Source organism: Columba livia, chromosome 4 (genome assembly GCF_036013475.1).
Source record: "Columba livia isolate bColLiv1 breed racing homer chromosome 4, bColLiv1.pat.W.v2, whole genome shotgun sequence".
NCBI lineage: Eukaryota > Metazoa > Chordata > Aves > Columbiformes > Columbidae > Columba > Columba livia.
The window spans coordinates 13,535,532-13,556,030 of NC_088605.1; the positions used below are offsets into that span (position 1 = coordinate 13,535,532).

The 20,499-nt window shown below is 44.9% G+C and overlaps 1 protein-coding gene across 3 annotated transcripts in view; it reads left to right on the forward strand.

Annotated features, from left to right (window-relative positions):
* The window catches only part of CRMP1 (collapsin response mediator protein 1), a 50,429-nt gene that overhangs the window by 1,583 nt on the left and 28,347 nt on the right, over positions 1-20,499 (forward strand). Inside the window, exons 1-2 of one of the 3 annotated variants that reach the window (XM_065060492.1) lie at positions 1,610-2,139; positions 15,248-15,336. The exons of 1 other annotated variant lie outside the window; for it this stretch is intronic. In XM_065060492.1, coding sequence (XP_064916564.1) covers positions 2,101-2,139; positions 15,248-15,336 — 128 coding nt within the window. In that variant the 5' untranslated portion in view covers positions 1,610-2,100. Of the gene's footprint in view, positions 1-1,609; positions 2,140-15,247; positions 15,337-20,499 lie in introns of those variants that run through there. One more of the 3 variants, XM_005501333.4, reaches the window with a different exon arrangement.

Genomic DNA, 20,499 nt, shown 5'->3' on the forward strand with positions numbered 1-20,499 from the left:
CTACCCCCGGTTCTCCCCTTCTCCCCGTGCGCCTTCATTGTCTTCTCGGCAGGGAGAGCCTAAGGCAGGAGGATCTGCTGAAACGTTTGCCCGGGGTTTCTCCACCTCTGGTGATGCAACCTGGGCTCATATTGTAGACTTAAGGAAAAAGTGTGGCTGGTGAGCCTGGCCAGCCGCTGCCAGCTGTGCTTTTCCATTCTGTCTGTGGCACGCAGGCTGGAGGCAGACCCGGCAGGCTGGCCCTCCTGGGAACCGGGGCTATCATTGATTTCTCCTTTAGAAAGAAATGCGGCCTTGCAGTCATGTTTCTGCACAGATGTACCCTTTCTCTTAGCACCCAGCCTGCAGGCTGTATGGCCTGTCCATGCTCTGCTCTTTCCATAGGCTAAACCAACAGCTTCCTCTCTTTCCTCTTACTCTTCAACGTGGGCATCAATGGGGTGTGGGTCCTCTCCGTTCTGTGGTCTGGGTGCAGGTGATATGTGGCCTCTTGTGTAGACCAGTGGGTGCCCACTGTGGTGTGACACTGGAGCGAGCAGGCAGGGCCTGGTGGGACATTGCGCCTGCGATGGTGCTGCTTCACTGCAACGACCTCAGGTTGCCTTCAGAGGCTGCCAGCTGCAGTGCAGTCTTCTCTTTCCCAGCTCACCTGAACCCTTGTCCTTTCCATCAGCACCCTGGGGCAGCGGGAGGGCACAGCACATCCTGAATGTTCCCCCATCTTCTGGGACATCCCTGATGCCTCTTCCTCTTCTTCCCTGCCACCTAGTTCAGCCCGAGACTCAGGTTAGCGACCACATTGCTTGTTAGCCCTCCAGATCATACTGTGCTTCCAAAGTTGTCTGGCTCTGGATTGGACTTGGGTGAAGAGGGGAGTGAGGACGAGGTTGGGAGTGAAGTTGGCAAGATTTGGCCATTGTTTTACAAAGGTTGCTGTAAGCAGCAACCACGTGCCTCACCCCTGTACAGTGGTGGCTGGAGCTTTTTGCAAGGAGGGAGGGAGACGTGTCAGGGATGTGGCCTGGGTAGGAAATGCATTGCACTTCTGTATGCGTCGCAGGGATAGGTGTGCTAAAACCCACTAGTTCTTTGTTGTTTGGGGATTAATTTAGGCACGACTTTGCAGCGCCTTTTACCCTTCCTTCAGTTGTGCATGGAGCCTTAATCAAGGCGGAGGGAGGCACTCTGTGAGTCAGAAAAGATGGAAGGATTTCAATTAGCCACATTTCCTCTCCTGCAGTTGAGTAGGGACAGGGAGTGCCACTAGGACAGTGAGGAGGGCAAAGCAGGGCAACGCTGTTGGGGTCACAGCCATTGGTGGGACAGAGCAGGGAGTGCCATTGAAGTCAGTGCCATTGGGGACAGAGCAGGCAGTGTCGTGGGGTCAGGGCAGGTCAGTGCCATCAGGGGCAGTGCCATGGGGACACATTAAGGCACTGCCATGGGAACACAGAAAGGCAGTGCCACTGGGGTCAGTACCATGGGGACAGAGCAGGGCAGTGCCATCGGGGTCAGTGCCATGGGGACAGAGAAGGCAGTGCCATTGCCATGTGCTGCGCAGTAGGACCCATCCCCGGTTCTTCACCTTGTGGGAGCCCACGCGTGGGACCCCGCCGGTGACCTCAGCTTGCGAGCGGGGCGGCGGCGGAGCTGGGGGGCGGTGTTTCCCAGCGCCGATGCAGGAGAAAGGGAGGCTCCGGCTGGATTGATAGACTGGGAAGGGAGGCTGGGGGGGCAGGGGTGGGGGACAGGAGGGAAGGAAACGCTTCCTGGGTTGAGCTGAGCGAATCCTGCTCCGACCTGCAGCCGGGAGGGCGCTGCTGCCGCCGGGAGAGGCAGCGCTCGCCGACCCCCTCGGGAGCTGCGTCCCTGTTTTATTGCAGCCGGAAAAAAGGTGCCTGGTTTGCCTGGCTCCTCTTCCCCTTCTGGGCGAGGAAACTTTGCTTCCATTACACAGCTCTGCCGGGTAGCCCCCGCCCCACCCCATCACCCAACCGGGCTCCGAATTATTGTTCCTCGTATTACCACCGATATTGTTCAGTCGGGCTCGGCTTGCTTCTCGGGGTGTGTTGCGTGCGCCCGGCGCTAGCGAGAGCCGACATGTCTTACCAGGGCAAGAAGAGCATCCCTCACATAACGGTAAGCCGATCCCTGCACGCAGCGAGCCGCTGCCCTCGCTCCTTTGTTAGCGGGGTGGGGAAGGGCGTGAGGCGGGAGCGCAGCGGCCGCTTCGTGCCCGGCGGATGGCGGCGGGAGCCCGGCCGGCTGCGGGTCTGCGGCCGAGCTTCCCCGGGGCTGGATGGGTGCGGGCGCCGGTGCCCTCTCCTCCTCCTGCTGGAGCTCCAGGCTGGGAGTGATATGATTTTATGTATTTTTTTTTTATGTTTTCGCTTTCCTCCCTCTCCGCACAGCCGGGGCTCAGCGTTGCGCGCTGTCTCGCCAGCTTGGGGCTGGCGGCGGTGGGTCGCGGCGGGGAGGGCCGGCGGCAGGCTTGCCACGGGCGCTGGTGGGGCCGGGGGTCGGGGTCGGCGGTGCCGCCCTCCCGAGGAGCAGGGCCCGGGGAGGCTCGTCCGCCGGGCGAGGCAGAACAAAAGAGGGAGGGGACGATCCGCAGTACAACGTGCCCCCGCCACCGCCCCCCGGCAGCGGGCAGGGGCAGCGCAGCCCCCCCGGCAGCGGGGGCAGGGTGCGGTGGGCCAGGATGGGCCGGGGGTGCGGAGAGATGGCGGGGGGAAGCGTAGAAAATCAAAGAGCGCCATGATGCCAGCACCAACATCTCTGCGCGCTATTAATACATAAGACATGGTGGGGATCAGAAGTCAAAGAGTTAATCATAACCATCCTCTTCCTATCTGTGCCTGTCTCCTGCTAGATGCTTTTATCCCCGAGCAGGACTACAATAGAGAGTGCTTTCCATGCCAGAAAGAAAGGATCTGAAATCCTCTGATTTGGTATATTGTTTCCCTTAGATACAGTGGATCGACAGGGCTGGGGATAAAGAATAGCCAGAGCTGGTGGGGAGGGGGGCTTCAGGGGAAATCTCCCCCCGAGTTAGGTCACAAAGAGATTTTCTCCAGAGCTAGTGTCTGTCTGTGGGCTGGTGCCTGCTTTCCTCTTGGAGGGGGCAGATCAGTGGGTGATGGGGTCACTCCTGCTGTGGGGCAGAGATGAGCGAGGAAGCAGGGTGAGCTCAAAGAGGCTTGGGCTTGTGGAGCTTTCCCAGGAAAGCTGGCACCATCAGGGCACTGCGAAAAAGGGCAAGTTTCTGTAGTTGGAAGCTGGGGAGTGAGCTGACTGGTGGGTGTGGCAACTTCATGAGCAAACCTGATGGTTAAAAGCGTTATTTGAGCCAGTGTTACAAGGCTTGTAAGCACCTCAAAGCTTATGCATTACGTTAAAAAAAAATCCTTTAGCCAGCATGTTTTGGCAGGAGGGGAACAGCCTCATTCTAAAGCCAAAATGGTGCATTTTTACAGTTTTCCACTATCAACAGGCAGTAGTGTGTGGTGGTCAAGACTGGGTGTTGCAGTGGCTTTTTGGGTGGTGGCTCTTTCCACCTTGGTCCTCAGTGCATTGTATGACTTGCAGTTACTCAGGGTACCCCTGAACTGAGGGGGGCCTGGCTGCTCTCTGGGTGAGTGTCAGGTGCTTTGTGAAGGGCAGCTGGAGTGTAACAGGTTCCCACCCATAGCTAGTTGTTTCTTCTCCAATTTGGAATAAAAGAAGAAACTGGAAGAATTATGTGTGCTTGCTTTGCAATCAACAGTTTGTTTTAATTTCTTCACTTCTCACAAATTTCATTCTCTGTGCTGGTGAGAGGATTGCTGGGAAAAAGAAAGACCAAACCTCAGCTTGCTCTCTTTGAAATGGGATGTGTTGAAGCTTCTATAAATGAATATTCATTAATGCTAGTGTTGAGTTTTGTGACCAAATCAAAGGCATAAATTAACATTAGTGAAGTTGGCAGACATCAGACTTGGACTGCCTTTTTCTGTTTTAATGTTTTACACTTCTGGCCCTTCTCCTCTAGCAAAAGCAAGTTAGACACTCTTTGTTATACCTTGTATGTGCTGCCTGTCCCACAAGAGCCCACTGGATTTGCCTGCATGTGTCTTTTGAAAGCCCTGTTCCAGTTCATCCTGCCACTAAGGAAATACATTGGAGCTTCAAGCCTTCTGGGCTCTGAGGAAATGTGATAGCTCTGTGAAATTATGCAACAACAACAACAGCAATGATGAAATCATATAAAAATGTCATTTGTTATTGTGCTTAAAATTTTCCCTCTCACACACACTCCTGCTCTTTAGAATAGTGAGGAACTTATTTTTCAGTGTCCTGTGCACTGATACTTTGCTGTGGATTTTCCTGTAGCAAGCCTGTCTTCCTTGCATAGGTCCAGGAGTCATCCCTGAGCACACAAGAACTGCACCTAGTATCCTGCCACAGCAGCCAGCCACTGGTCAGTACCTGACCAAAACATCCCTGTGGGGTCAGGTCTGCCTCATCAGGAACTTTGTGAAGGAAGAGACAGAGGCCGATTTCAGCCCTGATCAGTGTGGGAGTAAATACCATTCTTGGGAAGAGAATCCTGTGATGTTCTTTCTGGGTTACTCCCCTTGGTGCACGTAGACATAACTGCCTTCTTGTGCTTCATCTGAACATGCCTCACCTCCTGATCCCTTCAGACTATCAGCAGTGCCTGACTGATAGCCCCCCACTCCTTTCTCCTTAAACAGCTTTATTCCTGCCTTCACGTCTTCCCTTTCTCCTGGAAGTACCTAGGACAACACAGACACTGTTGCAGACAGGCACACTTTGGCACCAAGCATCTCTCTGCACCTGCCTTTTTTTTTCATTTCAGCCTTGAAAATTCATGCTTCTTGTAATTTATCCTGTGACTCTCCTCATGCCCTTTATGAATCCCATGCAGCATTCAGGCTTGCTGTTGTTAGCTGAGCACCAGCTCCAGTGCAAAGTACCATTCAGTTGTGAGTCAGACTGGAGAAACTGGGCCCGTTTCACTGTAACTACTGTGGGAAGGACCTCTATTTGAAGCACCAGACCAGTCTCCAGGTGAGATGCACTGAACCAGTGTAAGTGTAAGCACTTTGGCCACATCCTGTGCAATGCATTGAAGTCCTTGGGGGGATCTCACTCCCCCAGTCAGAAGTGTTAGCTGGGGATGGAGCAGGGTTTGCATAATGTAAGGATGGCCAAGAACGCATTCGCGGGAGCATATTTCCTAGGCTGTGTAGAATAGTCAGCTGCCACATCCATTGCTGAGGTGTTTTTCTGCGTGAGGTGGCAATCTTTTGTGCTTCAGTTGTGCAGGCATGCTCTCATGCAGACCAGATTTTCCAGGGTATGTCTCCCCGCCCATTGCTTTTAACATAGCTATTATATTCCTCTTGTGCAGTGTATTACAGTGAATCAATGGGGATGATGACAGTGAAAGATCTGTTGTAAATTATTTGGGAGTGTGTATTTTGACAGTGCTTGGTACTTTTCAGCAAGGCCGCAGCGCAGATGAACTGAAAGTTACAATATATACAGAGCACATTTTAGTAAAGAGCATATGGCATGTAAAATGTCTGTTAGAGGACTTGTTTGATCCAGCAGCGATTGCAACTATTGAAACATAATTGGTGTGAGCTCAGTGAAGAGGAGGTGTGAAGACAACTCTACTGAGCAAAGGAAGAATAGCTAGTCAACAAAGCAAATGCAAGGGTAGACATGGGAGAGGCAAATGGTGCCCAAATCTTAGAAAAGGCAATAATGTTCCTGGGAATGGTACAAGGGTTGTCATATGACTGGGGGAAGGAGCTGCTGGTCCTGAGCTGGCAGACTGTAAGGCATGGGGAGACAGAGCTCAAAAATGTGGTGTTACAGAGGAAGAATCTCACTATTGAGCTTAGGAAGTAAAAAGAAGAGTTGGCACAAGCTGAGAAAAAAAGAAGCAGATGCAGAAAAATGAAGAGAGACTGGAGAAATTCAGAGGAGTGGGCACAAAGAATAATTTTAGTTTTAGCCTTTTGAAGTGATTGATTTGAAGAGAGCTGAGAAATAAGTAGGCTTGACTTGAACATGGCAGAATACTTTGAAGGAGGAAAAAATGTATTCGTCTGAACTTTTGCTGTGTGAGACTTTGGTCTCAAGCTAACTACTGAGGGTCAAGATAGGAAACCTTCTGTTTGGCCTGAGCAAAGTGCTGGGTAACGTGAAGTGTTCTGGTGTGAGACAGTGCAAGAGCTGCCAGCCACCAGCTAATTCACTTTTTGGCCATCGGGGTTACATGTCCTACAGATGTAAGGCATGATGAGTTCCAGAAATGGGGAATCGAAGTCCTTGTCTAGGTGTGAATCTCTTCCATATCGCCCCATGCCATGCTTTTTTTTCCCCACCCACCTTTGCTTAACAGTATGAAGCTACACACAGATTGGTGTGTGACTTGTCAAAAGTGTTTGAAAAGCCTACTGAGTCCTGGGCATAGGAACAATGTCTCACATTGTTATTTTCCTGTTGGTGCAAGACTTGGACTGATTTAAACAGCACTTTTTATCTTGCTTTAAAACACCAAGGCCTGAGACCCCTTCTTATTCTGGAATATTTGCTTAACACTTAAAGTTACATTTTTCCACCTGTAGCTGTTTAGTAGACTTGGCCCCTCACAGTTAACTTGTCTGTCAGTGAACATTTGTGAGTTCACATTGCATATTCCACCGGACTTGGCAGCTCTGGAGATGCTTTAGCTGCTTCATTAGAAGTTGTTGGAATTCCAACCACCATTTCTATGATTCTGTGTCAAATCTTTTCCTTTCCTTTTTCTACAGGAGAAAAAGTGGCCACAATGTTTAAGCCAATTCCATCTGGTGTCTTGAATTACATTCAGAGTAGGTTCTTCTGGGGACATTTCTATGGAGATTGAAGCTTTTGGCAGAGGGACAGAAAGAAGGGTTTGGGGCAGTGATTCATTTAAGTGCCACAGCAAGTTTGTCAGTCAGTGCCCTCAGTAGGGCATCAGGGCGTTCAGCATCATAGCTGATGCCACCATGGGGAGCTGAGCTGAATTTTGCTGGAAGCTGGACTGGTTTGGAAAGGAGATACTGGATGTGTGGGAAGATAACTGATGGGGTGAGGTGGGTATTCAGCAGGTCTGAATCTCCTTCTTACAAGTGCCAAGAGTGACTACTGCCAATGAGCCACTTTCCTGACAAGAGATCAGGGTCTGTTTTCTGCTTTGCTGCCATTTATTTCATAAGCAAGTTTATACACACAGTAAAAGGGAGAAGTTTCATTTTCCTTTGCAGGAGCCAGGGGAGCCCACTGGCTTGTGAAGCACTTGGACACTGTGAGAGTTGGAAAAAATTTCTTGCTGCTTTTGAAGGGATGAGAAAGATGGAACAGAGATAAGCAGCAAAATAATTTGCAGGTTCCTGATCTTGCTACATGTAAAGTTGATGGCATTGTCCCTTGGGACAGAGATACTTGGGGATTACTTTTGCTTGTCCCTTGATACACTTGTCACAATGCAAAGTTTCTATTTGTAGTGCATGCCCTGAAGAGGTTAAGGCCTTAGCTCTTGCTTAGGTATGTAGTAAATGTCTCCAACTAATAAATGTCCCCGCTGATTTCAGGAAAATCTACGCTCAATGTAAAATCTCTAAGTAAAGCTGATCACCCTTGTCCACCTTGCACGTGACTGGCTAAGGGACCACGCGGTGCTCAGAGCTGGGAGACTGTGGAAGTGTTGTTCATGGGCTGGTGCCAATACCACAGGAGGTGGAGCAGCAAGTGTCGCAACTTACTATGTATTGCAGGTGAAGTAGATACATGAGGCAACACAACAGCAAAAAGTGTCCAAGTGCAAACTATGCACATCTGTATCCACTGCATTAGCCGATCGTGAATTAGCATTGCTAACATCATATTCAAGGACATTTTCTGCTGTTCTGCTTCCCTTGCACCCACCTCCTCTGTCAGAAAAGGGTTTCCTTATGGTCTTAGGCAGATTTCGACTGAGTGGTACCGAGGCTCATGTGTCCTAGTAACTTGATGCAGGTTTCTAACTACAACTTAGATAAAACTCATCTTTAGTTCAGTGGCACGCAGCAGCCAGCCATGCTGTAAATTGCTGTTATTTTTTCCCAAGTTTGACCTTTCCTATGAATGCCTTGCTGAGATTTTGAGATCAGCTCTAATTGACTTAACCTGTGTGCAACCCAAGAGATGGCTATAACAACACACAGTGCAATGGGTTCAATCCTCGAGCCCACACTTAGGTGAAACCCCTGCTGGTGCCAATGAATATTGTCATCAATAAGATGTTTGTGGTGCTTCCCTTCTAAACACAAAGCAAAGATGACATTTACAGTGAAGACATCCCCATGGAGTTTGTAGCTGTAGGAGTAGCCTTTTTAGACTGTGTGATTAAGGAGTGAAATTACTAGCTGAATAGAAAGTCAGGTCTCCAAAGGGGAAACAAAAGAACATCAGATCTTTTAAATGAATAAAGATGAATGAATATATTGGCTACAGACCAAGGTAGAGCATTACTACCATCAACATAATCCTCCTAAATTAATTGCCATATACTGGAGTGCATTTGTTAGGAAAAAAACCTTAAAAGCAGGATTCTCCGTTAGTGATGAATTGGAAATGATGCCTAGCTAAAAATTACTTCCTATTGAGGGTAACCTAGACGTGAAATTCTAAAGGAAGAATGGTACTGATTAAAAGCAGATCTTCTACAAGCAGACAATACTTCATGAAATCCCATTTACAGCTCTTTGATCCTTATGAAAGTATTTTAACCAAGCATTCCTCTTGGGAAGGATGTCTTTCTTCCTTTGCCATTAAGTTAAAAAATGTTACTTACTTGTAAGTACTTTGCTAAAAAAAGGTAATTTAACTGTATTGTATCTCAATTGGCTCTGAATCTGAACAGATCTGACAATAGATAACCAAATATATCCACAAAAGAAATATTTTTAAAATCTTTTGTATATTATGGGAAATCACTCTGCAAGGAGGAATGCAGAGAAGCACAGAGGAGCTCTGAGTGTATCTCTCCGTTGTCTGTCAGCGGGACATTTGCCTTTGAGAAACTTCTCCCTTGCAAGTTATGTTCTTGTGGAGATTTGGGTGATCAAGGAGAACACAAACTTCAGCCTATGGCTTTTGAACCTTCCCTCTAAATTGGGGATGCTGTGTATTTTCTAACTCTTAGTGACCTTTTTAAAGCCTTGGCGACAAAGGATTCTTCCTCGCAAATGCTAAAAAAAGGACAAATGAATGCCTTGGCTGAAACTGTGTAGCCTAATGCCTTCTTATGTCTGTTGTGTTGCTTAATCTGATGTCTTCTAAACCACACACACTTATAGGCAGAGAACCAGAAATACAGGTGGATTTAGAAATTAAACTGTTTTCAAATTGCTATTTAGCATGAAATCCTTAGTCATCTTCAGGGCCATTGACTAATCTGGATTTTAGAGAATACCGCCCTTGTTGCTCTGGAGATGTAAGGACAATGGTATATTCTAGTAAGTCCTTAGAATTATGCAAAGGATTAAATCACTGTTGAGTGTTTTGTACTCCTTTAGGCCTGGAAAGTCTGGGGCTAAGTGTGTTACAAAGACTATTTCAGTTGGCCATGGCTGCAATGCAGCAATCGTAGAAGCCCAAATCCAAGGATGAAGCAGCATTTAGACACATATGCTGGGTATGCTGTATAAAGTTCATTGTAGCTAAATTATAAATCAAATTATAAATAATTAAAAATACGTTATTTACTTGATATGGAGTTGGAGATGTAATATGTAGATATTCCTTTCATGGAAGAAAACGAAAAATGTGATAGCATATATCAGAATTGAAGTCTGGACAGATGCTGCTATTTGATGAAAACACTGCTCTTGAATTCTCTTTGAATCTTTTCAGATAGCTCGAACAGATAAAGGCAGATTTCTTCTTTTTCTTTTTTTTTTTTTCCTCATGCTCCATCTTGTCCGATAGAGGTGTGGTTTTCTCTGGAAGGTGCCTGCAGTGCAGTACCAGGGATATCAATACTGTAGAGAAGTGTGTGGTTTGCTATAGCTTGTGCTGCATTGTATTTTAACGTGCTGCACCAACTTAATACTTGTTTATTAAATTATCAGAAGATGGCAGTTTTATTTCTTATATTACTTTGTTTTTCAGTAGTTCTAGAAGCAGATTGAGAACTGTATGTGTAAAAAATGTATTTGAATTTTGTTGTTTGTGATATTTTTAAATACCTGTAGCTCTGAGTGGGGTAGATGAATTAAAGAAAGGCTAATTTTAAATTTCTTTGCAATTGTTCCTGCTCTAACATTTGAATCTAACATTTGGATCATATTTACAAATAACACAGAGCAGAATGATTTACTGACCAAGGGAATTTGACTTCTCTTATAGCTGTGCAGAGCCCACTGCAGAACTGAGGACGGCAACAGGGCTCGGGCTCGTGAGCCAGCAGGTTGATGCAGATGCTGCTTGTCTCTGCTGGCCTTGTACCTTTGGAGTGGATGAAAATAAGGACATGTTTCACAAAAGCTGAGACAAGCTGATTTTAAAACCTCAGCAAAATAGGCAATTTGTTCAAATTGTGCCTGTCACTAGCTTACAGATATTTCGTGTTGCCCGTACCGTAATGCAAACAATAGTTGTAAGGGAGTGAAAGCCACAGCCTTGTGTCTGAGCAGCCAGCCCCTCCTCCTGCATGCAGCAAATGATGCTGAGTTTGTGGCATCTCCTTCTGCTGCCATGAAAATTGCTGTCATGTCACAGACTAAGCTCTGTGGCTTTGCTGCCAGATTAAGCAAGAGAAGCTAGGTTGCTGTTAGCAAAGAATCACCAGGAAAGCAGTGTGCAGGGTTTAAAGGTAAAGAGCTGTGAACACAGGAATGACTATCATACTAAACAGCAAGCTCAGCCGGGAGGTGCCGGAGTGCTTGTAAAATGGAGCTGCAGGGAGAGAGAAGATAAGCATAATTGCTGCGCTGATGCTGTGTCATAGCCAGGCACAAGGCCTGGAAGCAAACAGCATTGCACTGATGTAGTCGCATCATTGCAGCAGTGATGGGCGGAGGAGAAACACCTCAGCCCCCACACCTCACAGTGATTGCTGAGCAATGGCATGGGTTTGCAGCAGTGCTGTCTGCACCTCACATGTGAATGAGAGCAGGGTATTTTTAATCTTGTAATCTTGACACCTGGTGAATCGCTCAGTTAATATGTTCAATATAAACCCGTCTCTCTGTTTTGCTGTGTTCTGTGCTGTTTCCTGGGCAGGCTGGAGGGAGGAGAGGGTCCTGGCAGCTTTCCTCGCCTTGCACTGGGGAGAGCTGGGTGGGCAGCTGCTTCTGCCAGGCGATGCACTGAAAACTTGGTATGGAGCCTTTAGGGCTCAGCAGGCAGGGCACCAGTGACTGAGACATCTGTTAGCTGAATATAAAGGTGGCAGCCACCCTAGAAAGGTTTACATGCTTGTCACCTCTCGTGTTGAGTAATGAATGTGTTGTTTTGTACTGTGAGAGAGCCCAAAGGTCACTGGAGTGGCTGAGGATACATCTGAGAGCTAGGCAAAAAAGGTGTCCTGCCTGAAGGGATTTACAGCTGGGAAGGGGGAATATGGATCAGTGCTGTGTGATTAATTCATGAGCTTCAGCTCACTCCTCCCTCCAACCCCCTGTGCTTTCCCCAGGCTGCTATGGAGTGTGGCTGTCCTCCAACCTGGAACCTTGTCCAGGTAGAAGAGGATTTTGGTTCCTCATTTTTCTGGACATTTGGCAGTTGGTAAGAAAACTGCAAGCCGCCTGCATCAGGCCCCTGGTAAATAATAAATGACTCCTTACCCTGCACAGCTGGGCTGTGTGCCCGAGGAGGCTAACCTACTTCTCAGACCCCGTGTGTGCCCGGATTTCTGTCTAGGATTTCACTGCCGCAAGTACCAGTGACCTAAAACAGAGAGGAGCATGCGGGCATCAGTGGCCATGGTGCAGCATGGCAGCATCCTTTTCCCTTCAGGCCATGCTTAGGCTATGGTGGGGGCCGAATACTCACATGCTCCCAAGGGCTTGTATGAAAATTTATTTCATGAAGAACATAGCAAATTGCTTGTCAACGTTAACCTGTGCCTGCCCGCTAGTCAGTTACATTTGTGTAATTTTTCCATTGCATTAGTGGAAATGTGTCTATGGGTAGGTGCATGCAGGTGTTTGGTACTGCTCTTTAGCTCAGGACCAGTCACCCCTGGTGCAGAGCAGGGTGCAAGAGGCAATGCCTGTTTGCTGGGGCACAGGTGCTGCTGAGGTGGCCACAGAGCACTGAAACCCCACCTGGGTTGCTTGTGCCCATTAGCACCGTCTGTGTAAAGTCACCCTGCTTCGCTTGTGCTCTTGGCTTCCAGCGATCCGCAATGTGTCCTACAGACATGCTGACAGCTCGAGCTGGTTGGGAAAAGTGCCAACGAAACCCTTTTTCTTCTGAATTTGCTGGAATGGAAATATGTGTCTATGAAGTCCCAATGAAAGCAGGGCAGAGCTCCACGGTAATCTCCCCAGTGGCTTGGCAGGCCACCTGGAGTGCATCGAGATTGGTGTTTTTTCGGCAACCTGGCTTCCCATGGCTTCCTATTGCTGGCTGGGGCAAGCTTAGGCACAGGCCAGCTCAGCTGGAGGATCTGCTTCCTTTTGCAACAATTTTGAATGGTTTGTATTTTCTTCTGAGTGGGAAGGTGTAAAGAATTAAAACATTGAAAGTCTGCATGAAGTACTGTTTTCTTCACTAGAATTTCTTAGACTCTCTGAAATTCTGAAGAAGGCAAGATGTTGTAGCTAAACATTCAGTAATCCTTTATAAACTGTGACAGGCTTAATTTAATGGATAACTCACATAATTGAGTGCTTTCTTGAAACTGCATTTGTATCCTAAAAATCCTGAAACTAAAATGTTTCAGATTATTCTATTGCCTGGTTTTGCCACTTGTGTATGTATATTTACATATAAAAATGTGTAAAATCCTTATGTCAATGATTATTTTTCTGGGGTTGTACTTCTCCTTTATTGTAGTCTGCCTTGTTTTCCCAGCCTGTTACATTTATTTCTATTTATTATGCATCTTCTCCTGTTTTAAAAGAAATAAAATGTGGAAAATCTTGATGAGCATGTAGATTTTTGACTCATTAGCAGTGACAGATGCAGTGCTCTGCTAACGTGCCCTGCCTGTGTCAATAAGCTCTTGCCTCTTGTAATTGGGCAGTATTAATGTTTAGGAAGGCAATTGAATGAGCTTAAAAAGGGCTCACAAGATGGTGGTCTCTGCAGGTCAGCAGGCAGTGTAGTAAATCATCTTGGTGAGGAGATGCAACTGCCAGCATGTGGCAAAATAACTTATTAGCGTTTGGGTTGTTGATTAACAAGTCCTGCAATTACAAATGAGAGCAGAGAGGCTGGGGAGAAAACAGGGGAGCCTGCTCTGGCAAATTCCAGGCTGGGGACGTGCATTCATCTCGGTCCTTTAAGGAGGGGTTACCAACATCTGAGGCAGGTCCTGGGGACATACTTCATTGTATTTTGGGCTTTGTTTCCCCCAAAGTTTATCTTGCTGCTGCAGCACATGGAGAACAGCCTCAGACCTTCTGTGTACATACTGTTTTGTCATGCGCTGTGTTTGAAACGTCTTTTTCCACTTTCTTTCTCTCCTTAAAATGTCTGCTTCTCCATTTTTAATTTCCTAGAATGATATGGAGGGCGACTGAAGCTTTGAACCTGCAAGATATTCAAGTGCAAGCTGAAAATGCTACATGTAACTGAAGAAAGGTTGTTGTAACACCCCTGGCTCTGACTTAGCACTTTTTAACCAACACATTTTCAGGAGGTCTCTAGTGTTGTCCTGGTTTTAGAGACGAGGAAACATATCAACTTGTTTAGTTGTTTTCTAAACTGGGAACTTGGGACATGCATGGTTTATATGTGTGAGTCATCCTGTAATTAACCCAAGAATTAAGTCTGGAGTAAGTAGTATAAATCAAGGATAAAATGGAGATTCTGAGTTATTGTTTAGTGAGCCAAGGAAATAATTTACAATAAATGGCTTTTTATATATATGTATGGGAAAAGAAGGTTCTGACTGCCTTACAGTATTCCAGCATTTACAGTGACTTGGCAAAAGTCTTTCCAAAAGTGTTATGTACTGAAGTTACAGATTTGCCCTATCTCTGGGTTGGTGGTAGAGTGCTGTTGTTTCCAGGGTGACCTCTTCAATGAGAGAGTTAAGTATTGGTTCTCAAGCATATGCAGTGGTAAAATTTGCTTTCTGTAAAATGTATTTTTTGAGAACAGAATGTAACCATTTGAATAGAGAAAAATGGAAACAGATGATTGTTGTGAACAGTGCCCAGCAGACCTGATATTTGAACAGTTCTTCACAGGAAAAAATGTTTGCTTTCTGGCACTTTAGAAAATACCAGGAGGCAGTAACTCTTTGCTGTTTCTAGAATATTTCAGGTAAACCAAACTTTTGAGGCTGTGCTCCTGGATTCATTCATGGAGTAAGATACAGTGTGGGGAGCCTCAGTACAGAGTGCCTTTGAGTAATCAGCAGCCTGCGACCTGCAAGAATCACAAATCAGACACCTTTTCATTCTTCATGCCCACTAGAAATGAGATTTTCTGCAGTCGGTCTGTAACACAGTGCAGAAGGCACAAGTGGTGGCGCAGCCGAGTTAACCCTGCTGAGCTGATGTTGCTTAAAGCAGTTTCCCTGGGCAGGAGTTTCTGCATTATAGAGCTCAGCAGTCTCTCCTGACCTTGTCCCCTCTCATTTCAAGCTCAGTTGCTCATCCAGGGCTGCTGAGAATCCCAGGTGAGCTCAGCTTGGTCATTCCAGTGTTGGGCAGTTTATTCTGTGGGCTTCTCTTCCTTTTTTGGCCTTTGTACAATAAGGTGGTGGTAAAAAGGGAAGGTAGTGGGATTTCAAGTGTTCTCATGTGCAATGAGTTCTGCTTTGACAAAAAAGAAAGAAAAAAAAATGACTGTGATGGCCATGAGGCCGCATGTTCCAGAAGTTAGAAGTAAACAGTAAAACAATGTTTTTTGTCTCCACTGTCTATGTATCCACCTGAATCTATGGCATAGAACTTTATATAGGGTAAGTGCTTTGATGTTAATGGCTTTCTATAAAATGTAAGTTTCAACAAACCCACATTTCTTCCTCTTTTTTTCCCCCCAGAGTGACCGACTACTCATTAAAGGTGGAAGAATTATCAATGATGACCACTCCTTCTATGCAGACATATACCTTGAAGATGGACTTATAAAGTTGGTTTTCTAAAGTATTGAACTTCTTTTGCATGCTTGTTAGTGTAGACTACTGTGATTTCTTGATGGTGCTGACCTGAAATCTTTCAGCCAGCATCTTGGTTACCTCTAGATGTGGGGCTGTAGTAGAGGAGTGTTAAATTATGAAATTCTGCCATTTTATCTTTGCTAAGTAGACAATTTCTTTGTTGCAATTTGAAGGTATTTGCTTTTCAAAGACTTCAATCCTAGTTTCTTGTAAAATAGTTAAGACAAGTAGGCTTTCTCAAGAAGTAATGCTAAGGACAATGGATATTTTTGAGTCCATGTATGACAGAGGGCTGATTACAGCCTTTTTCTCCACAACTAAGCAGGGTGAATGCAGCCATGCTCTGAAGAGCTGTACGTCACAGAAATATGCTCCATGTTACACAGTGCTAACAGGGACCTGCTCCTTCTCAGTTCTCCTGTTGGTTAATGCTGAAGTGCAGCATGTTCTGTTCTTACAACATTGTTATGCATTGCTCATATGTCCCTTTTCCTATTTAGCAAAGGTATATAATCTTAAATCTTCACACGGTTAGACAGAAAATCTTACTGATTTATCAGGATATAAAATACAGGAACTGGGAAATTATTCTTTAGGTGGAAAAACATTAAATACATGTTACTGATAGCCTGGGAAATGGTGACTGAGATGTCTATTTATGTAGTTTTACTGGTCTTACCTTGGCTTAGTGGAGATGGGGGTCTCTAGTTTACAAAATTATCTAGTGTGTACAAAGCACTCTGATGTACAAAAGGATCAAAGCCTTTTTCTTGACTGCTAAACATTTCCACTACAGGCCTAGCAAGTTTGGTCTCCAGAGGCTACAGTTTAATGCACAGAAACATAATTATGGCTATCTGGTAAATAATTAATTACCTACTTGTTCTCAGAGCTCCTTTTTGTGAGAAGATACCATCAGATTAAAAGTTTGATTCTTTATATATCTGTGGCTACTTACATTATTCATGCTTCAGGTTATTATAACAGAAGAAATTCTGAACACTTTTGTCCATGGACTGTGCAGTTTTCTTTTTAATGCTTCACTCTGCCGTTCCAGTTGTATTGTTGCTTGCATTGCAGAAGTGGCAAAAGGAGCATATTGTTTCAAGTGGAGAAGGCATATGATTTTGAACATGTATCTTTTTTTTTTAATAGTAACAATCAGCCAAGTTGTACTCTCTTTGATAGGCATTTTAGTTGAGTTTTTCTGTGCTTGCTTTGTTCAGATGCAAATTTCCTAGTAACACTTACAAGCACCAGAACTGATGTAACAACTAAGTGCATGAGATGCTGACAGTCTGAAACTGCTGTGGATTTTTTGCCTTGATTGTAGAAATGCAATGATATTTGGTAGGCAGGTTAGCAATGCCAGGCTTTCTTTCAGCTGCCCTTGTTAAGCGCATAGACTCCGTCTGAAATCCATGCATGGATCCATACCTCCAGAAAGTATCTCAGTAGCCCAAGATAGCTAGGATTAATAATGAGTAAACAGGCAGTATTTTAGTTTTTAAAATGCCTTTCTTTATCTTTGCCCAAGGAGGAAAGTTTACTATTCAACACCCCAAGTCATGCCTGGTTTCCTGGATTTAGATGACCCAAGATTTTTCTTTGTAAACTGTGCAAGAAGTCCTGGTCTGAAAAAGCCGCTAATTTGTGAGAGCAGCCTGGTGTGAGATGGACTTGGGTCCTAACTGTGTTTGGATGATAAATTCTGCAGTCTAGGAAAGCATTGTATTTTCTGGGATTGGTCTCTTTCAGGTTCTCCAGCTGGAGTTGCCCATTGTGTCTCAATATTTAACATTGTTGTTAAATGTTTCTCAAGATCCTTTGGAGCAGGACTTTGAACCTTGGGCATCTACATTTCAGCTGATGCCCTAACTCCCCAGCTGTAGATCCCGCTGATAATACAGAATTCTTTCCACAGAATGGAGCGGACACAAAACCACTCAGCCCAGAATAGGAAATAGTGTCCTGGTTTTGCTGGGATATAAAATATCTGGGTTAATTTCCTTATTCTGCAGTGGAAACTCACTGAAAAATAGATGGTTGGGTTTCTTTTGCAGACTAATGAAATCAGTAGGGTCTTTTAATGCTTGTGTCCCTGCAGACTGTCCTGCAGAGAGGAATGAAGATATAACCTTGAATTTGAAGATTAGCTATAGTTTGGAAGATGGTAGGTGCATTCTTGTACCTATCAATGCTCAAACCGGCTCTCTAGGTATGAGGGAGCACTGGTGCATGTGGATTTTTCTTAGCTGAAACTGAAGCCCTGCAAACTCAGATGACAGCTGAGAGCCAGTTCTCTGGTATCTAGTAATTTAGATATCTAGTAATTTAAATTGCTGTTGGCACATAAATAATATATTTTGCCTACATCTATCCTGTTCTTTGTTATCCATGTGAAGAAATGAGCCCTGGTTTCCATGCAGCAGGTCACACAGTCTGGTGCTTGTTGTCCTCTGCTCTGTTCCTGCCAAGGAGAAGGTTGAATGCCTCCAGGCTGGAGGGGACCGACAAGTGTGCAAGATGGGTGACTGGGGATGGGGTCTTCAGAGCTGGGCAGGAGATGAGCCAAGTTAGAGGGAGCTTCACACTCCTAAAAGAGATCTGGGCTTGATAATGACAGAAATAACTCCATGGCATCCCAGGGGGAGGATTTCAGCTTTCTTGGGTTAAGCTTATGAAGAGTTGGAGCTTGCTGTTTCCATTGTGCTTTAATCAGCTTGTGTACGACAGAATTTACCAGTTTGTTCAGCTGAAGGATGCAGACAGCAACAACTTTCCATGCGTCTGATTTTTCTAGTTGCTGGTGCATCAGAAGACTAGCTCAATCATTTATACAGTGTCTAGAATACAGTTATCTGTGCTATTGTATTTTTCACCCACAAGTAACGGAACCCCATTCTTATTAACCTACACTTAGAATTAATAAGTGAGCAATTCAGGAATTCTGTCACGTTATCTCTTACTCTCTGTTCTAGTCAGTCAGAATAAAAATAACTTTGAATGCCAGTGAAGATCAGCCTTCTCCCAGCCTTAATCTTGATTCCAGGGCAAGAGATGAGACAGGCTCCTGACAGGTAATAGCACAGCATCATCCACACAGGCCATGTGGTCCCAGGTCCATTCAGCATTGATGACTTCAGCTGTTGCCAAATAAGCTGTTACTCAACTGTACACTGAAAATAATGAGCAGTGAGTCATCAAAAAACTTCAGTACATACTCAGCACTCTTTCAATTCATTTGAGTTGAATAGGGAACTTGTAGATTCTGATTGTGTAAGAAAATTAAAATGAATTGCTTTACATTTTTGTGTAGGTTTTCTTTAGTATTTTCAGAAGGTGTGGTAGTCCATGGAGGGCAATTCCACCTTAGACACCTTAGTCATCTAGTCCAACCCCCCTGCAATGAGCAGGGACATCTACAAGCAGATCAGGTTGCTCAGGCGCCATCCAACCTGGTCTTGAATGTTTCCAGGAATGGGGCATCCACCACCTCTCTGGGCAACTTGGGCCAGTATTTTACTGTTCTCATTGTAAAAAATTTCTTCTTCATGTCTAGTCTGAATGTCCCCTCTTTTTAGTTTAAAACTGTTACCCCTTGTCCTGTCGTAACACGTCCTTCTAAAAAGTGTGTCCCCATCTTTCTTGTAGGCTCATGTGTTAGAGTGCCTTATGGTCTGCCTTTGTGAGTCAGATTTTACCAGCAGAGGAGCTTCTTGCGTCTTGTTTGCGCAATTGGATGTGCTGGGCTGCTGCTGGCTTTTGCACACATATCAGTTCCCTGTTTGTCATGGTATTATAAGTGTTTTGCAGAGCTGTAAACAGCTTATGACATGCTCCCAGTGCTGTATGTGTTGATGACTGTTAGACACCAGACATGGAGTTGTACAGCTTCAAGCCGTGATATTACCAGCTCTCACGAGTAAGGCCTTTTGGATTTGTTCAGTTCTGAGCAGCTGAGACCCAGCTCATGATGCTGGGGGGGTTGCTAACCTGATGGCTGTGCTTCCCTTCAGCCAAAACCCAGAGCACCGCGGGAGCCGAGCTGCTGGAGGTGACATTTTTGCATAGCATATGAAACAAATTCTCGACCTCATGGGGCTATTTATTAACTCTGGCGGTTTGGCCAAATTCCAATGTGAATAATTATCCCTGTTTTTTTCACTGGGTTTAATTAATAGCTATATTAATTTTCGGTTCTAGCTTATTGCGATTGGCTGTTAATCAGTTGCTGTATTTTGCTCCATAGGTGGGAGTTGCATTTTAATATGGGAGAAACAGATTCAACAGCTCAGATGTCTGGGGTATTTGTTTAGCTGTGGATAAATGTTATTTTATCCCAGACAAAAGGAAACTAAGGCAAGGGCTGTGTGTCTGTAATACGAGATAAACTAAGTGAACTTAAACTACCTTATACTTATCTCTAAGCCCAAATATATTGTGCTGTAACAGTGCAGAGCCATGGCTTCTACACAGACCTGTACCTTTTCCTGTTTAGCACCATATGAAGCAGAAAATAAAAATGTAATGTGGCTTTAAAAGTTAAAGGTTAATTTACTCATAGTTGTGTCCATGAATACTAAAAGTATTTTGATTGTGAATATCTGGAGTTTGCTTGATATCAACATGGGGGAGAGATTAATATTTTTAACAGTGGAAAAAAATATCCTGTTTTGAAGAACTGAAGAGGAGAACATGGCAGCAGTTAATTAACATTTTCTTCCGCACAGTTGTGCAGAATGTTTCACTAAGTTTTAGCTGTAAAAGAATGATGAAGAATATGTGACGTGGTAGTTTAGAGTTATTTGGGTCTTTTAGATATGTATTTCTGTATCTTAGCGTCTTTAGATTTCTTTTTAAGTAAAAAATTGCATTACTTATTTACAAAGTAATTATGCCTCCTTTCTGATGTGCCCTGTGATTCTGCCATATACTTACAATTCCACCCTGCTGTCATATTTGATCTACATTTTTCTGTTTTCATCTAAGAACTTAATATACAAAACCAGAGCCCCCAAGAGAGTGATAACTCTAGATATTTGTAATTGTTTAAAGATAGGACACTTAAATCTCACCCTTCATCATATAAAAAATAATCAGTTTTTAATGCTGGTGTATTACAGCTTCTTTAT